The 20175-nt window shown below is 39.1% G+C and overlaps 2 protein-coding genes across 3 annotated transcripts in view; one reads left to right on the top strand and one right to left on the bottom strand.

Annotated features, from left to right (window-relative positions):
• Positions 1 to 5149, top strand: part of LOC124271019 (multidrug resistance-associated protein 1-like) — a 78608-nt gene extending 73459 nt beyond the window's left edge. The window contains 1 exon segment of the mRNA XM_046706081.1: positions 185 to 5149. Within this exon segment, the coding sequence (XP_046562037.1) occupies positions 185 to 296 (112 nt within the window). The 3' untranslated portion in view covers positions 297 to 5149.
• An 8901-nt stretch (positions 5150 to 14050) lies between these two features.
• Positions 14051 to 19940, bottom strand: LOC124271020 (golgin subfamily A member 6-like protein 7). 2 transcript variants are annotated; one of them, XM_046706083.1, is made up of 5 exons: positions 19771 to 19940; positions 17472 to 17499; positions 16271 to 16358; positions 14865 to 15396; positions 14051 to 14147 (listed from the first exon to the last, which is right to left on the bottom strand). In XM_046706083.1, the coding sequence occupies exons 3-5, from the start codon at positions 16296 to 16298 to the stop codon at positions 14144 to 14146; spliced, it is 564 nt and encodes a 187-aa protein (XP_046562039.1). In that variant the 5' UTR covers positions 16299 to 16358; positions 17472 to 17499; positions 19771 to 19940; the 3' UTR covers positions 14051 to 14143. The 2 variants fall into 2 exon arrangements, with proteins under 2 accessions (XP_046562039.1, XP_046562038.1); XM_046706082.1 differs by having other exon boundaries at positions 16214 to 16358.
• Positions 19941 to 20175: the final 235 nt, after the last annotated feature.

The raw sequence follows: 20175 nt of genomic DNA on the forward strand, positions 1-20175 counted from the left end.
GTGTTCACCATAGCTACGACAGGTGAGTAGAGCATGTGGTTCAATGTGATCACTGTAGCTCACCAACTTGAACACAATCATGGACTACAACAGGTGAGTAGAGCATGTCTGCTGTAAAGTTAACAAAAGAAAACCAAAAACAAAACGTGGTTACCTGATGGAACCCTTGTGTTGCTGTTTCCAGGATCCTGGTGCTGGACCAAGGTCTCATCAAGGAGTTCGACTCCCCGGCATCCCTCCTGGCAGATAAACACAGCATCTTCTACGGAATGGCCAAGGACGCAAACCTGGTCTAGATGTCACTGTCTGCAGGACATCGGGTGTCGATGTCGTCCATCTTAGAACAATGTTGATTCGTCTATGGACATCATTTGTCATCTTCATGTACTGAATTATTTGGACATTAATGGACAACTTTGATGTATGGACATCTTTCAGCAGTATGAGGACAGTTTTGTCCATGTATGAACATAATGTATATATTTTGTGTTCAAATTTTAGAAGTTTTATGTGTTTGATATATATATGTATTTATAATAGATAATTGGCATGTGTGATAGATCTGTAGTGTGCGCCACTCTTCCTACTGAAACAGCAGGTCAAGGCTGGGTCACAGACCGAGGGTCTGCAGTATACCGACACAGTGTAAATGTTTCTTATTGCAAGAGTGTCTCAGAGACCAAACCCAGAACGTGGAATATATGTATACAGTAGTTCAACACGGAGACCTGCTTTTTACCTCCTTTACTTGAAATTACACACTCCCAATAACAGCCATGAGGTTGTGTTGTCAAATCTACAGCGTTTTTGTAAAACTATTTTGTTTTAACTTTATATTAGGCCAGGAGTTTTACTGCTTGTTAACGTTTTATGAATGTTTTTAAAGATCACTTCAGGATAATGTCCACTGTCTCATCCTTTCACATGACTCAGGGATCCCGTTGTTTTACTGTTATCAGGCTCCTGTCCGAGACACTTAATAGTACTGTCCTTTTCCCCTGTGAATACACTGGGCAGCGTTTCACATTTTTCACTATTGTAAGCTGATCTGACTGAAGGTCCGAGTCAGGAAGCATCGACTGTTTGTCCGCAACTAGCTCACAGAATTCTGATTCAATTGCATCATAACATTTGATATACAGGAAGTATTTAGGGCATATGTTTGTCTCGTACACTGAATGGCGAAAACTGTGTTATCAGTGGTTTGAGTTGCGAAGGGAGCTAACTCTAGATACAGAATGATCTGACTCTGACTTTAACATCACTACATTATTTCTACATAGCCACTTGGCCTTGTGGCTCTAGATTAAGCCAACAAATCCAGCAGCCCGCTTGAACCGGTTATCCTATATTACTTGGTTCAAATGGCAATATACCTCATATCGTACCACTGCACCCAAGTCTGTCTCGGTCTCTGAACCGCATTATTTTCCCCACTGCCTAACTGTCCCCTGCAATGCCTACCTTATATTACCGTAGATAAGCCGACCCCCTAACTTGAAGCAATGAAGCAAGTCTAGATTTACCCAGGTTCAGGGTCTGTTATCATCTGAAAAAAAATGTATGTCCCTTATCAGCGGGTCTCCTTTTCGATTTAAATGGGATTATTGGTTGCTATCAAAATTATATCCAGTGACTAAGCTTTAGTCTACATTGCACACATGATTTTAGTGTAAGGCATTGGTTTGTGTTTCAGTTCTTGAACTGAGTATGGAATATTTGACTTCCATCTGGTAGAAGTAGCACAAATCAGTGTTTGCCCTAGGCATAAAAATTTAGGAGTCATCATGACTCCCTGGTGTCATGTTTTTGGAAGTCAACTTCAGTTTGGAACTTTCATGAAGACATCAACTGTGATTGTTTAATAACGACAAGAAACAAGGTAAGGCAGGTCAGGTATTTAATCAGCACTGAGCTGTCCAAAAACCTGTCATCACACAGAAACCGAAGTTTTGATTATCTGAACTAAGAGCCCAGTAGCATTGCGTCATATATGCAGGTTTTCTGCATCATGGCAAACACTGACAAATGACAATATTTCTCATACCACTTGTGTTATAAGTTTGTGGCAATGTAGCATTATAGCTTCACCAAGGAGTTGTGTATATTTCATCTTCAAGTCCCACATTCAGCTCCCACATGGGAGAATTCTGTAGAAGCCCATTCCTGATGTGTGAGATCATACTCAGTCACTACACCACATCACTGCCTAATTATGTGATGAAGCAACATTCAAATCCATGAAGTATTGATGACTGTTTAAGGTTTTACACTTGATTGTGCTTGTCCTCTTGCTGTCTGCCATTATCTGTGTATACTGCACCAGGGCTGGATCTCAGTATCGTTTTTGATTTTTTGGCAAGTGTCTTTATACATTTTTCAATGATTATATATGTCCCAGATTGTCTCAAAGGGAGGTAATTCAGCTCTCACAATGCATACCACTATATTGTGTAGATCTGTGAGACATTTCACGTATGAAATCTATAGATGTATCAAAGGGAGATAATTTAACTTTCACAAACTATGCATACCACTATGGTGTGTCAGTGGGGTGAAATACATTACCGAATCCTGACTCACGATGTCTTGATCCAAATCAATACAAGTACAATCCATGTAAAGGTGGCATTACAACATCCTGCATATACAATACATATTTTGCTTGATTGTTACAGTAGCCACAAGAAGTGGACTCCAAGGTAGTGAATGTTGGATGTCCAAGCAGTAATTTTCTATGATGATGAAATGTTTGCATCCTAACATAAGTGTCAACGTTTCACATACCAGTTTGGGTATCCTTCTGTGGCCTTCTTTCTCTCATCATTTTTGCCAATTCCAGATTTGCCAATTCCATTTGGCCAAATAGAACACTTGTTGAACCAGAGGAAGTTATTTAAATGTACTTTCACATCCTATAACATTTCAAGCTGCTCCAAATATTATGACTTTTATAATTGCTTGTTTCAATAATGTGTACATTTTAGTTGTATTAACCAAGTAATGTACCGGTAGATAATGTTTGATACAGATAGGTATTGTTTCTCATTGGGAAGATTGACCACTGTGTATTTAATGGGGTACAGCCAACACTCTTTTTCCAAAAGATATATTTTACAACCGCACTCACTCACTCACTTTCGGAGTCAAGACTGATGGCATTATTGAGGATAATGTTCAACCCAAACAAGACAATCACAGAATTACTGTATGTGAAAACCTCCCAAACCGCTGACACAGCATTATCCGTCGCTAGTGGCTAGATCTAGTCCTGTGTCTGGGTAACAGTTACAACAGTGTGGAGTAACGACGGCTCATATTGTTATCTCATGACTGTGATGTTGTCATGAGTTTTACATATATGACAACATTTATAATGTGATAATGAATACAACAATGTATTTGATACATGATTTAACCTCTACCTGATAGATAAATTGTGGTCTCTTTTTAATGTCTAAGTGTCATATGTTGCCGCTGGAGATCATATATATTGTATTACAGCTTGTTATCATATTTTGTGTGTAGCAATTTGTTACCGTATTTTGTGTGTAAGAGGTTGTTTTCATATTTGGTGTATAACTCCTTGTTATCATATTTAGTGTGTAAGAGCTTGTTATCATATTTGGTGTATAACAGCTTGTTATCATATTTAGTGAGTAAGAGCTTGTTATCATATTTGGTGTATAACAGCTTGTTATCATATTTAGTGTGTAAGAGCTTGTTATCATATTTGGTGTATAACAGCTTGTTATCATATTTAGTGTGTAAGAGCTTGTTATCATATTTGGTGTATAACAGCTTGTTATCATATTTTGTGTGTAGCAGCTTGTTATCCTATGGTGTGTGTAACAGTTTGTTGCTTGAGTGCAGAATGTTATCTCAGTTTGGGTTCTATCAGGGAGGACACAATTTGGTTCCTGCTGATTGGCTAGTTTGTGAAATTATTTTCATTGTTGGTGAAGAAGCCAAAAACACATCATATGACCGAATTGTTGCAGATGATTGAATAAGACATCGTACATTCTTCATTATGTCCCAGACAGTTTTATATGACATCACACCAACCAATGACTCTTGTATCTTTTTGTGATAAAGAAACAAATTGTTCTGAAAATCCTTCACTCAATGGATATATTAATTGCACGAGCTAATTGCAGCTCTAGACTGCTGGGTCTCCCCATCACTATCATAAAGAGTGGCCATACAGTTGCAGATTACCTGTCCCAGATGAAGGCTTGAAAGTTTAGATTTCACATAGAATAGATAGTCCTTTTGCCTCCTCCCTTGTTCAGCGTACATCTCGTCCAGTCTAATGAGGTACAATTCATCATTCAATATTACATCCCTTTGGCACACCATTAATCTGTGATCATGGGTTCAAATATCAGTTCACCCGACACGTCATTTTAGATTCCCACATCAAGCTGCTGACAGGCCATGATATAACTGACATACTGCTCACTCACTCACTCACTCACTCACTCACTCACTCACTTGCTGATGGCACTTTGCCTGTGAAATTCCATGTTGATCTAAGATTCAGTAGCAGTGATGGAACTTTTAGAAGTAACAGTTTTAAACTGTTTTTGGAGTATTTTTTAAAGTATATGTGTTCTTGGATTTTAAATATTGTAAATTTATACTTTTGTACAGGTATTACTGACTGAATAGTGAGTCAGAGAAATCAGAGAGATTAAACAAGTGCAGTCATGGATGAACGATCTGAAGCCCCATAACTGATGTATGATTTGTGTTTTAAACAGTTTGTGGTTCACTCACCGTGCTTAAGATCATGTAGCTGTTAATACTTTAAACATTGATTGATATTGGATGAAGTATTGTGTCAGAGATGTTACTTCTTTGTTCTAACTGATGTATGATCTGTGTTGTAAACAGTTCGTGGTTCACTCATCGTGCTTAAGATCATGTAGCTGTTAATACTTTAAACATTGATTGATATCGGATGAAGTATTGTGTCAGAGATGTTACTTCTTTGTTCTAACTGATGTATGATTTGTGTTGTAAACAGTTCGTGGTTCACTCATCGTGCTTAAGATCATGTAGCTGTTAATACTTTAAACATTGATTGATATCGGATGAAGTATTGTGTCAGAGATGTTACTTCTTTGTTCTTTCTTTGCTGTTTTACGTACGTGCTTAAGATCATGTAGCTGTTAATACGTACATTCAGCAATTTCTCAGTAATCGCAGACACGACTGCTATAGAAGGTACTAGAATATGTACTCTACTGAGACAGTGTAAGCGCCAATGTTGCATTTGACCGTTTCCGGAATGGCTTGGTATATATGTTCCCAGTTTGAATGTTGCTGAGGGGTTGTTACACAACAAGCTTACTGTAACCTGAGACTGCATGTTCACATGACTGACTGCATGTTCACATGACTGACTGGTTCACCCTGTTATACATGCACTATAGCAATGTGTTAAATGTAGTTTATCATATCTATGATCATTCAATGTTTTTGTAAGCGATATGGGCATTGAATACGGCACTTGGATATTGAAGCTGTTGCCTGTTGTGCTGTTCTGAGAAACAAGGTTGCTTTTTCTTGAAGTACCGATATGTGTTAGCTCACTGTAAGATATCAGTCATTTGTTGTTTTAATGTTAAATCCAGGGTTTAACACCATGGAGAGAGATGTCACGACTCTTGAAATGCTGCCTGGTCCTGTACCATGCTAGACATGTGAGAATGCCTGCTCCAACACTAAACATCAGGGGCGATGGGGTAGTGTAGTGGTTAAAGCGTTCGTTCGTCACGCCGAAGACCCGGGTTCGATTCCCCACATGGGTACAATATGTGAAGCCCATTCTGGTGTCCCCCGCCGTGATATAGCTGGAATATTGCTAAAAGCGGCGTAAAACTAAACTCACTCACTCACTAAACATCAACTAGTGCAATATCCATTGTGCTAAACTGTGACTGGTGGAAGTGATGGGGTGATGGGACTGGTGCTTAAAAGGGTCTGCTCGTCACGCTGAAGGTCGGGTTTGATTCCTCACATGTATGTCCCCAGCTGTGGTATTGTTGGAATATTACTGAAAGCAGCATGACACCAAACTCCCTCCCACAGTAAGTCATTTGTTCAGTTACAGGCTGTAACACATTAATCAGTCACCTCATGTTTGTGTCATGATTGAGGTTCTGTACAAGTTGTTGAATCAGTGACATCACTGTCAGATTCACCACTGCTCCAGGTAGATGAATCTAACGTAGTCGCACCTAGTAATTCAATAGCTTCATAGTTGATCTGAACGAGAAAATTCCCTCCGATCCATTCCCCAGATATTTTACAGTATTTTGTGATTTTTACTCAATATTTCTACATTATTTTATTATTATTTCATTGTCTGTGTTGTATATTTTCAACTGTGCTGAGTTGTAGATCTGTCAGGACATGCATGGAAGACGTAGCACTACTGTATTGTATTATCCAAGGGAGAATGATCTGTGTGATAACTGTTCTATATTTGTACATTTTAGCGACTGTCATTACTGACTGGTGGATATAGAAGCCATATGTCACAGTGCTCCATTGTTGAGAAAACACATTGTGATGTCATCCATTATTCCTGACATCACAAACTGATCACATTACATCATCTCAACAACAGGCTGTCTTCAGTGAAGTGTATTTGGTTAAAATGACTTGTTTTTTTGTAATTATTTGTCTTAGAAAGTCAGTGAGTAATATATCAAATTACCTCCTCAAAACATGTCATGACAATCTATCTGTCCATAATGGATATACACTGTTTGACCCTTGTTAACTCATGCTTCTATTTGAGATCACCACACCTACATTTTTCTCCATTTAATGTCAGAAATATATGTGTAATACAGAATATACCAACAATAACCAGAGAGAAACAGAGTAAGTGTTTAATTTCCAAGCTGGACGTATCAGTATTACCAATGGTTGTGTTATCTTGGCATTTCAGCTTACCTCAAGATTCTTTCATAATGTATACCTCACGATTCTTTCATAATGTTTACAGCTTTTGTTACTGAACTCCTACACATCTGCAAAGAAGTCCCCTCCAGAATGTTAAGGATCTGACGTGTGCTTGTATACTACACAATATTTGATAGGGATACTTTGAACTGTATACTTACTTTTACTGACCTGCAACTGGACACGTTCCAGTTGCCTGGCAACACAGGGTACCATTTGTGTGATACTGTTTCCAAGCAACGAGTCACTCACATTCAGATCCACAGTTACAACATTCCTGTTAAATGTTGATTAATAAATAATAATACCAAACAGTGTACATGGCTGCACACAAAACATTTATTGTGCCTGTTCCCTTAGTTTTTATCTTCAGTATACATATATGTATAATGAGAATGTCGAATTTGTATTTTAGACACAGGTGGTTAAAGGAAGAGTATATCTGGAGATTGTTTATTTTGCATAATCTAGAATAAAATGTTTTAATGTAATCCTTGTGTTTTTTATTGACAAACCCGGGTTTGATGGTATCACAAAGTGTGTAAGTGAGTGAGTTGGCGTTTTTTGATAATCTGGGAATCTAGAAGACTTCGAACATGGTACCATGTTGGGAGCTGAACCTGGGCGTTTGGCATAATAATTGGACTGAGTTGCCACATGTCTACCCCAACCAACCCAGTTTTCATGAAGAATGCAAGCTGGAAGCTACACTATGTTGTGATATTTACATCTATTTCTGACATGCCAAAACTATCGTGTGAGGTACTCCTTCCTTACCCTAGAGGATGTTTGTTTGTTGTTCAACGCCGCATTCAGCAATATTCCAGCTATATGGTGGTTGTATGTAAATAATGGAGTCTGGACCAGACAATCCAGTGATCACCGGCATCAGCATCAATCCTACAGGACCATGTGTTGCCCTGACATATACGATGCTGTAAAACTCTAATATACATTGCTATGTGCTCTGATTTATGTGTTCTAGCTTTGAGTATCACAACATGGCTTATTAAAGCATAGATTCATGTGGTTCTCTTCACATGAAATGGAAATAATACCATGGATCTGTGGTCACCTGTCGTCACGGTTACCATTGCTATTTAAACGTACTGCATACATACCGGTACAGATCCTTAAAGTATTCCACAATATGAGACAAGTATCTATGCTTTCACAATGATGTCAGCAAAAGGAGCCGTTGCACATAATTTATGCTTATAAACACCTTATAACTTCTTGATGCGACTCTGAAATCGATGTGATGCAATACAATGCTACCCTTGTTTTGAGATTTAGCTGCTCTTAAACAACCAGCCAACCACACCGTTTTCCTTAACCGTGTATTTCCAAGGGAAATGAGCAATTGTGTTAGTGTGTTTTCTTGAATGGGCATCAACCCATTTGAATAAGTGCTTAATTAGCCTCATTGTTGACAGAAATGTATTACATGTGCTACAATGACATGCATTAATCCCCTGCTTACAACGATCACAGGTTGCTGGCGACCTGTTGGGGAGAAGACGTGGCTTCCTTTATCTCGAAATACATTCGCTTTTTCTGCTGGGGCATGCCACAAAAGAAGTTTTTGAGTTCGAATAGGGATGGCAACAGGAAAATCTATTTTCAGCTGAAAACGTAATATTGTGTCATCGAGTTGAGGGTTCCTCAATGGATTTAATTTGAAATAAAATCAGCGGAAATCCGCGGATCAGTGGAAATTGCCATCCCTGCAAAGACACCCTGATGATATAGGCTTCAATGATGATAAGTCTACGTTTTTTCAGCAATATATCCCCACTCCCTTTGGAGTTGCCTTCAACAAGAAGCTGACCATTCATTGTTGGTTGGTTTGTGTTTTGTGCCGCACTCACCAATATTCCAGCTATATGATGGCGATCTGTAAATAATCAAGTCTGGAACAGACAATCTAGTGATCAACAGCATGAGCATCGATCTCCCAATTGGTATACAATGACATGTGTCAACCGAGTCAGCGAGCCTGACCACCCGATCCTATTAGTCACTTCCTATGACAAGCATGGGTTACTGAAGACCAGTTCAAATCTTGATCTTCCCGGGTCTGACCAGTCGTGATGTAAATCATTATTGTTCAAAGCAGCGTTAAACCAACCAAAGACAATTATTCAGTGGACTCATCTGTCGACAAACAACATGACACTGATGTTATTCATTCTTAGTTTATCAAGTATTTTCAAAAAGACATAAAATTTTCATAGATGACAACTTGTTTCTTGTATGTAACAACCTTCCCTGGCTACTTCCTGGTCTTACATCAGGTGAAGACAAGTGGATGTTGTCAACATTACAGGTTCTACACAAAATGGATTCTTGTACACAGATACACAGATATCAAGAGAAAGCTAATGGGATTACCTGGAGGAAAATGTAATACAGTGATGATAGGTCTAGAGATGATGACAAGAACTGGGTAACAATATAACAATCTGGTGTCAATTGTGTTAAAGTACAGGGGAGCACTCAGTGGGAAGGTAGATGCCTCAGATTCTATTAGTGGCTGGCCTCTTTCTTTTGATATTTTGAAATACAGATTGGGATGATTTTGCCTGGCTTAGTTGATGGTTGGGATGGGCATAGTGTTGGGAATTGGTAAAAAATCTCCCAGTTGATGGTGACTGGTTCATTACAATAGATCAATCATCGAAAATAATTGGTTAGTGCCATTTATTAAATTTTCCTGGTTATGTTTCTTAGGGCACAAAAATAAAGTAAAAACATGTAGTTCTTCCGGGGGGTTTTCAAATTGCACAAAATGCATTTACAAATTTCACAACTTTAAAGCATGACCAGTATGTTAGGAACATAAATTTCCTGGAGTCTTTAAGATATATTCAGTCATGACATGGAACGAGCTTGTAGTGCTTATGAAATGTAACAGACATAACCAACCTTGTGAAAAATATTGTTAATGCAAACAAGTGTTCCAAAATTGTGTTCGATTATGAGAAAAAACATGATCGATTGCTTGGTCAATTAGTCACGGTGACCAGTCTTCGATTATTTCAATTAATCGGACCAACACTAGATGGACACTGAGTAGATAATTCAGGATATACAGAAATGGTTCCCTACCCATGGCTGCTTTCCCCCATGTCCAAGGCCCTACCAGTCACAAGATATCTCACAGCCAGTAGAGACATGATCTTCACCCCAAACAACAGACTTGTATATACGAAAGATGCCGTCAAGTCAGCCTGAAGCCCTATGAGTGAGTGAGTGAGTGAGTTTAGTTTTACGCTGCACTCGGCAATATTCCAGCTATAAAAATCATCAAGTCTCCATACCAACATGTTTGTGGGAAAAGCAGAAATTCAAAAAGCTCTAGGAATCCAAAGAAAGAAACCCACCATTAACAAACAAAGGCATCTACCTCCCAAACATGCACCTTACTGAGATATAACCTATCACAAATGCACAGGACAGTATGATTGTAGCATTGCTATTGTTACCCAATTCAGCTCATTACACCATCACTATACCTATATTGTATTCATCTGGCTTCTCCTCCGTTAATCCATCGTCCTCCTCATTACATTGTATTCTGTGTACATTAATCCTGCTTTGTGTACAACATGTGCAACCAGTACTCACCAGATGCAAGACTTAATCCTGAAAATGTTTTTAACAGTTCAATAATGACAAATATATATGGATAACAACTTCTTTTATTTTGTGAGAGCAACAAAAAAATAAGTTGTTATCCATACTTCCTAACTTCTGAAATACCACTCGAAGAAGTAAAGAAGTTGTTGTCCACGGATGGCTGATGTTTGTGTTCCAGTATGGCAAGATTTTTGTGTGGATGACAACTTTTTTCTTCTGTTATGAGCCACGTGTTGGTGTATGTCAGCATACTGATGTCAGGCATTAGAGAAGTTATACACCAACACACAGCTGTAACATTGTAACAGCATCCAGAGACACAATGTATTACTGTTCAGTAATGTCAAATCTTCAGTTGCCATGTTTTACATCTCTTCTAGACTCGAACCAAATATCTTTTGAGAGCATTTTAGACATCATGAAAAATATGAACACAATATATGTATAATTCTATAGGGGTAGTTCATTATGGTATGATTAGTTATACACACCACTATGGGTGTATTTCATTCAATAAGCAGTGTATAACAGCATATACACAACTACTGGTATATGCGACTCTGTAAGCAATATATAACAGCAGATGACATGCTATAACAACATAACAATCTATAGCTCATACTGGTACAGCCAATGAAGACAGACCAGGAATAATAAAATTGACAGATCAAGGTCCTCATGACCGATACAGAGACGAGACTGCATTCTTAAAAATCTGATAAACAAAAATATCAATTCCAACTATCACTTACACAAGACTCTCAGGAAGGGGTGTAATGTGATTGGATGGCAATTTGTATCTGGTGTCTTTTGAATATCCTTCAAAATAGAACTAAATGTCTAAAAATATGTGTAAATGTATTTTGGTGAACAAAGATATTTACAAATATATATATATATATATATATATATCTAATAATCTGACACCGATACCTCAACACATCAGTCTTAGGTTCATCAGATATATGTAACCATGGTGATGTACAATGACTGTATGAATCTACAAACTGCCCTCATGAAATGGATTGACACTACCTGTCTACAGGAAACAATGGCACATGATGTTTGTTGTTTTACGCCGCACTCAAGTTTGGACCAGACAATCCGTTGATCAACAGCATGAACATCGATCTATTCAAATGGGATGCGATGACATGTGTCAACCAAGCCAGCGGGACTGACCACCTGATCCCGTTAGTCGTCTCTTATGACAAGCATGGGTTGCTGAAGACCAATTCTAACCCGTCATGAGTACAATGTCAGATGAGATAATGTGAGCACTATATGCAGATATAACTGGGGGGACACCAGGTGTCTACACAAACACTATATACAGATTTACCTGGGGACACCAGGTGTCTACACAAACACTATATGCAGATTTACCTGGGGACACCAGGTGTCTACACGAACACTATACACAGATATACCTGGGGGACACCAGGTGTCTACACGAACACTATACACAGATATACCTGGGGACACCAGGTGTCTACACGAACACTATACACAGATATACCTGGGGACACCAGGTGTCTACACGAACACTATACACAGATATACCTGGGGACACCAGGTGTCTACACAAACACTATACACAGATATACCTGGGGACACCAGGTGTCTACACGAACACTATACACAGATATACCTGGGGACACCAGGTGTCTACACGAACACTATACACAGATATACCTGGGGACACCAGGTGTCTACACGAACACTATACACAGATATACCTGGGGGACACCAGGTGTCTACATGAGAATGTTAGCAGTATATGGTGATGGAAGAGAGTGTACACTAGTTGCGTACAGTAGACAACATGAGCATCATACAGAGATGTCACTACAGTCGATGTAGGCCCTTCTGTTGTGTTATTGCATTGGATGTTATCATGGTTACTGCTGTGATGGAATGATCCATGTGAATGATCCTAAGTAAATCTTGGCATCATTCCAGAAAGTGATCTTAGCCCTGCCAGTACTGTAAGTCTTCTGGCCTCTGTTTAAGTAAGTGAGCACTAAGTTATCGTAGCCCTGCCAGTTCTGTAGGTCTACAGGCCTCTGTTTAAGTATGGGAGCACCAAGCACCACCATCACTGTGGAACAGGATGCTGCCCTATATGAAACATCTTCCCGAGACAAGAATGTCCACTAGCATAATATCAAAGTCTAGTTCTCACCCCGCCCATTCCATAAAAAGTGACAGACTATTGAACATCAGACAGAAGGACAATCTGAGATTGTTTTTACAAAATCAACATATAGTCTCCGAGAACATGGCTGCTGAGCATTTCGACTGCTATGGTATCTTCGTGAGGTCATCAACAACAACCATATTTTCATCGCAAGGAACACAACTCGTGTTCTACATGGATTATTGCCAGTGACCCACAATCGACCCAAGACAATTTAAGGGGCAAAGGTGGAAACTAGGCTTTGATATCAGTTAGTGGACACTTAGTGGCCTTCACATGTTGAGCACCACCGAGTGGACTGTCAGGCGGTAATTATATCAGTGGCCGTCAGTGTCTGTTCTGATGAAATACTGTCAGCAGTAACTGTAACAGGCATTGATTGTCACAACAGGGGCTTGTAATGCCCAAAACTGGCATTAAGAAATATATTGTCACTGACTGGGTTTTCATAACGGTCTGACCAGTGACAGATTTTGATCCCGTGCTGCCTCACTAACAAATAACCTACTTGACATAATTTCTAGGTTCCCAAGTCTCTGTATATGAAGAAATATTTGTAACTCTTTGAGTAAAAATCTAATAACATTAATGAGTGTAACGTGAAATATTGCGACAGGTGTACTGTGTGGATGTTACTGGGTGACATTGTGTAGAAACTGTACATGTAAATGTCTACAAGTATATACATGTATTGTGAGAGACAGGAAAGAAATACATCAGAAAAGAAGAAAACAATATTGGCTGTCCTTGAAGGTAAACTATTTACATTTCTGACAGTGACTAAAGAAATAATATATCTCCGACAAACCATGCATTATCATTCTACTGCCGTTTTGGAAATCAACTTCATCTTCACGAGGATCACAATAAATATGTACTGTTACTACCGTTGGAACATTTTATAACATTAAAATCCCAGATTTTTGTTCATGAGAAAATTTTGGTCTAAGCTCAGATCTGAAGAATTAGACAGTATCACAGTATGACCATAAGATTTACTTGAATTACTCCAAGTCCCGATGATATCCTAACAATAGCTGCCACTAAGTTTCTGAGACTGAAGCGTATATCTATGCCACATAGATAATCTCCCAGTCACGCACACTGTTCCGACAGATGGGGCATGATTTCCCGATAAAGTGTGGCGCACACTGCGTGCCGCAACACATGTGTCGACACGGACGGAACAGACACTGTGCCTCCTCCTCCAGACACACCTTACATCGGGCGTAGGCAGGGTCGGCGGGGACAACCGGGGCAACAGGAGCAGCAGCATTAACAGCAGCGGCGTTGTTGACTGGTCCATTGTTCTCTATGTTGTTAGCTGCCGAGCAAACAAGTTGGAGTTTAATTCTAGATGCTCTGATTTCATGGCCATGATTCCCAAAACAGTGTTCCCATTACCAGGACAAAGACAGACAATGTTTACCCAAAGAGCTAGCCAATAATGGCAGGAATAGAAAGACAAAATGGTCAGATATTTTTTCAGGTGTAAACAATTTCTTTGGGGCCAGGTGCACAAGCATCAACATCATAAACAAAGATACATTCTGGAGACACAATAGTCATTTTTAAAATCATCTTTCTGAAAAATACTATTATACAAAATCATGATACAACTTATGAATTTAAAAACTATTCAATAAAACTCCAGTTAATGAGGACCGACCACATTCACACTATAGGCTAACAGTACATCAACATCTTGTCACTTTCATGTGGCCTGATCTGGTGATGAATGATCAAGACACAAGTACAATATGCACAGCCATGTTGGTCTTTAGATTAACTTAGAATGTTCCTTTTAAAACATTCACCTACAAAGAAATAGCCCGTGACATAGTATAAACATTTATAACATTTTGCTCAATTTTAAGGGCCATAATTAACTAATTGATAGTCTCCTGTTAATGTACACATATACATATGCTTGGTATAAGGTAAAAAATGTTAAATAAAACGACTCACACCTTACATAAAAAAACATAGGATGAAGAGTGAATAATGTTTCCCTGTACTTTAAACATCCTTGACAACCTACCCTGCAGCAGCTGCCTCATTCTCTCCAGCTCCTCTGCCTGTCTCCTCTTCCTGTCTCCTCATCTCTTCATCCTTCCGCCTGTTCTCCTGGGCCTGTCTCCTCATCTCCACAGCCAGACTGTTCAGCTCCCTCTGTTTCCTGTCCAGCTCCTCTCCCTGGTGTCCCAGCTGGTGGTCCTTGTCCTGCAGCTGGAGGTCCTTGTCCTGCAGCTGGAGGTACTTGTCCTGCACCATCTGCCCCTGTCTCTGGATGACCTGGGCCTGGGCCTGTAGCCTGGCAGTCAGGGCCTGCATATCACACCGTCTCTGCGCCTGCTCCCGACTCAGCTCTGTGTGGTACTCCTCGTGGGTCCGCTCTATCTCCTCCTTGCTCCTCTCCAGCAGCTGGTCCTTCTGCTGGATCTCCTCGGTCTGTCTGATAAGACTCAGGTCCTTGGTGTGGGTCGACTCCATTAGTCTCTGAAGCTGGGTGAAGTTGGCATCAGAGGCTCGCAGTGTGCCGAGGAGCAGCGCCTCATTGGGGTAAAACCCACCTGTCATACAGAGGGTGGAAGTTAGCATGCAGCGAGGATATATGTGTTTTTTTTCTATTTTCAGTTTACAGAATCGACAAGCTAAACCGAAAGCCATGTAGAGAGAAGCAAAAATAGTTTCAATGCACTCTATGACTTTAACCACTTGTCTGAAACCCGATTCTAGGAAGTTCAGTTGATATGTACACAATATGGATCAACAGAAAATTATACAAGACAGGATTTGCATACTCAAAAACATTGACTGTAAAAGTGATATGTATTTGCCTGGCTACTGTGATTAGTTAGAAATACACACAAAAATTAGATCCACAAAGATTCTACAAAATGTATAGCATTAGAATCTCAACTTCACATATGAAAACCGATGAAATCTATACGACCACTGCCATGAAAACATATGTCCACAGATGTACGTGTAACTATGCCACTGTATAAAGATAAACATCCAGAAATACGGATACATGTATATTTCCCCAACTCAATTAAATAACCTTTAAAATCTTGAGAAACAAACACATTTAATCATCTTCTGACAAATCCAAGTTTAGAAAACTTCTGTAACCTGGTAACCATCAAAACAGTGTAGACATAGAAATGAGAATGTAAACTGGTTTGTCAAGACAGTGAACAGGTTTTAGACCAAAATGAAAAATTACCCAAGGGAGATAATTCCCAAATATGAAAAAGGAGATAATCTCAATTTTCTAAAGTTATTGAGAGAATTTAGACGAAAATGAATACAGTTACTCTGCGATATCTCGTAGATTTACACCAGGATGTTCAAGTGACTCCAACATGAGCACAATACACTCACGGGACAAGATAAAGAATTTGAGAACAGCCTGTCGGATTTGTTGTACATCATACTGACATGCCAGGGCTGCCTTGATGGCCGCCATGTCCAGACCGGGGCGGAGTGGGGAGGGTGTGGCCCGGGCTCCCTGGGGTGCCGCACTGGTCTATGAAATACAATACAATTTCATTAAACACGGTAACACAGTACTTCATAAGTTTGTTTAACTGGTATCAATATGACTCTTACTTGTTAAGATGTGATTTGCTTACATATTTTACAAAAATAGAGTGAGTGAGTTTAGTTTTATGACACACTCAGCAATATTCCAGCTATTTGGTGTCGGTCTGTAAATAATCGAGTCTGACCAGACAATCCAGTGATCAACAGTATGACATACTGGGATACGATGACATGTGTCAACCAAGTCAGCGAACCTGACCACCCGATCCCGTTAGTTGCCTCTTATAACAAGCATGGGGTACTGAAGATCAATTCTAACCCGGATCTTCACATGTTAAATTTAGATAAATCATAGACATGTACATTTATAACTGAATTCAGCTCATATTGACTTGGATTTTTGACACACAATGATACCTAAGACATGAAACTAACATACAAGGATTGGTAACTGCAGGTGATAAAGGGTTAACACATTCAATGGAACGTGCGTGTCCTATGTTGTATATGTTGTACATATTATGCATATTTATTTTGTATATGGGCCGATGGCCTTCATGCAATAAACTGATTGATTGATTGACAATGAATATTGCACAGAGTGACAGGAGACCATGTAGTATACCTTAACCTTAATGTTTCACATCAAATATCACAAAACTGTTTGCAAAAATTATCATAGAAAGCCAATAGAAGCCAGTGTGGAGAATGTAACACAATTTTAATAACAGCCCTTTGTCAGCAGAGGCTGTGTATTGTGATATGGACATCATGAGGTAGGGGTTTCTAGATACCCCTTAAATTGGGCATTATAGCTACCCCATATGTAATATTTATGAATACTGCATCAACCAAGTGTGCATGAGCCGATGCTACCATGTGAGGTCAACACGAACTGGTGATAATGGCAACAACCCCTCATCAGGCAGGACGTATTGAACTTGGACAGTTTCACCCTCAAACAATGCAACTAGGCATTACAATATGTATGGCACCAATACCCAAGTATTTTGATATGTATTATATCATGAGGTATTTGACACCACTACAGTTTCTAAATTCTTGCATTATACAGGAGACACTTTCAATCACCCACCTTCAACTGTGTCCTTCTCTGTCAGAGCCTGTGGAAGGAAAAACAGATGTCACATGTCATCATATAATAATATATATGAACTGACTAGGTTACTCATGAATAGTGCATTCTAAAGTGTATACAGTATTTCATTCTTGAGTGATGGGTTATTTATTTGAGATATTTTGACATTTTGTGTTTAACACCAAAACAACAATATTCCAGCTATGGACGCCGGTATGTAAATAATCAATTTTGGACCAGACAATCCAGTGTGGGCTTAGAAATGAGAATGTCTTGAAAACTAGTTTGTCAAAACAGTGAACAGATATTAAATTTGTTGAAGTTTCAATGTACAATGAAAAATTTGAGAGATAATTTCAAAATATGATCATGTTAAAAGGGACATAATCTCATTCCAGTTATTGAGAGAATTTGACAAAATGAATACATGTTTATTGAGATACATTAGATTTACTATAGCTTTCTACAGGATGATCTATTGACTTCGGGGGTGGGGTAGCCTATGGTTAAAGCGCTGGCTGACGAAGAGGTTGAATCCCCACATGTACAATGTGTGAAGCCCATTTGGCTGGATGTTGCTGGAATATTGCTAAAAGCGGTGTAAAACCAAACTCTGTCAGTCTAGTGACTCGAACATGAGCACAATACACTCACGGGACAAGATACAGAATTTTAACACTGATTTGTTGTACATCTTACTGGGTTATTTATTTGGGAGATATTTTGACATTTTGTGTTTAACACCAAACACAGCATATTCCAGCTATAAGACAGCGGTGTGTAAGTAATCGATTCTGGACCAGACAATCCAGTGATTGACAACATGAACAGTGATCTGTACAACTGGGATACGATGACATGTGTCAAACAAGTCAACGAGCCTGACCACCCGATCCCGTTAGTCACACAAAAAGCATGGGTCGTTGAAGACAGATCTTCATGGATTTTTACAGGTGGATGATATATTTTGACAGACATTTCAATCGATATACGTCAATACATGATACAAGGATATATTTCCTGGCTGAGAGATGAAATACAGGTCTTACCTAAAATAACTTATCATTTTGACATCAGTAAGTGGTGATTTGTTCCGTTGCTTAAACTTACATTAAAGCTGAACCTAAATGAAGCTAACTTTCTTAACCATAGTAAGTTGTGCTTTTTCTGTTTAAACTTTAAATATAGGTAGCACCTAAAATGTACATTTGTTAACATTTTGTTTGATATATTAGACACACCATTCCATGCATAATAACGTACCTGCTACACTTACCAAGAACGAGTTACACTACTGGAGTGTGAGACTCCCCATGCGTTTATCTTAAAGGAAGGGTTTGTTTGCTAGTGGTTTGATGCCGCACATTGCAATAGTCCAGCTATATGATGACTGGTTAAAGAAACGTTAAAACTGTGAGTATGGTTTTACGATGCTTTTAGAAATATTGCAGCAATATCACGGCGGGGTACACTCGAAATGGGCTTCACACATTGTACCCACTGGGGTCGAACTCGGATCTTTGGCATGATGAGCAAACGCTTTAACCACTAGGCTACCCCACCACCCCGAAACTTTGAAAGCACATAGGTACGTTGTTGCAGATGAAGTATACATACTGACAAGAAAATGAAAGTTTACTCCTATATTTTATATTGGCCAGAAATGAAACAAACATGAAAAGGTTATTTAAGGGGATTATATGACTTTAAGTTTGCTGTGGTTCAAGGCAGGTCTATCAACTACTGGACACAAGTCAGTACACACCAATCTTTGACGGTGACTGACAAACAAATGAGAAATTCATTTATTCCACAGTGATGTGTTTGATACAGGTATCATGTTTTTCATCTTGAGTATTCCTGTGACTGTCTTAAGCCTGGTAATATTCCTATAATGATCTATACTTTTGTCAGTTCTAATTATCAAATGTATTAGTTCTTAGACTCAACAGTATTTTCTACACACCGAACGTGTTTACAATGTATAGTTAAAACCAAAATGAATTCATTACATGGGTAACATACACCCCAGCACTAGAGACATTAGTTGCAATAAAACAATAAGTGTATCGAAAGAAATATCAGCATGGGTTTATCCAAGATTCCAAGCTAAGTGTCCTTGGCAGGCAGAAAACATTGGGAGTAAAATTCAAATGAAAACTCTGAGGAAGTAAGAAATTAATATTTCAAATTTGGAATTTTTACTTTCACATGGTCATCTGCTGCAAACTTGGGCCGAATATCAGCCTCTGAATAGGTCGATATAAATCCCTTATCATACTGTGTTGTGACATACCTCAGCCTGCTGAGCCTCCAATACAAAGTTATCTCCCTTGTGCTGCTTCACATACACACAGTGACGGGCGTGTCGCGCATGCTGCACCCAGGGGTCGGCCTCGGGCCTCCATCGATGCAGGCTACATCCACAGGCGAAACACACGACCTTGTCTGTATAACCTGGATAGTGAATACAGATATAAGTAAATGTATAACTGTAACATCCCATGTGACCACCACCTGGAGCCACATAAAAGGAACATAGTGTATTATATACAGGGTTTATGATTGTATTGCTTGGACAAAGCAAGAACATAAGCTAAATCCCAGTGATACATAACATAAGACATTTAAAATGAAGTTTCTTTACACGTTTGAAAGCTCCTGGTCACTCAATAACCAAGAAGTCTGTTATCAGGCCCAA

This window comes from Haliotis rubra, unplaced genomic scaffold (genome assembly GCF_003918875.1).
Source record: "Haliotis rubra isolate DU_JTF1 unplaced genomic scaffold, ASM391887v1 Scf1569, whole genome shotgun sequence".
NCBI classification, from domain to species: domain Eukaryota; kingdom Metazoa; phylum Mollusca; class Gastropoda; order Lepetellida; family Haliotidae; genus Haliotis; species Haliotis rubra.

Bases quoted from the DNA above. Each gene is read 5' to 3' on its own strand.
- LOC124271020 (XM_046706082.1), bottom strand. From the start codon at position 16,298: ATGGCGGCCATCAAGGCAGCCCTGGCATGTCAGTATGATGTACAACAA. The intron at 15,397-16,213 runs GTGAGTGTATTG...TCTGTATGACAG, and splicing joins CAAATTCTTTATCTTGTCCC to GTGGGTTTTACCCCAATGAG.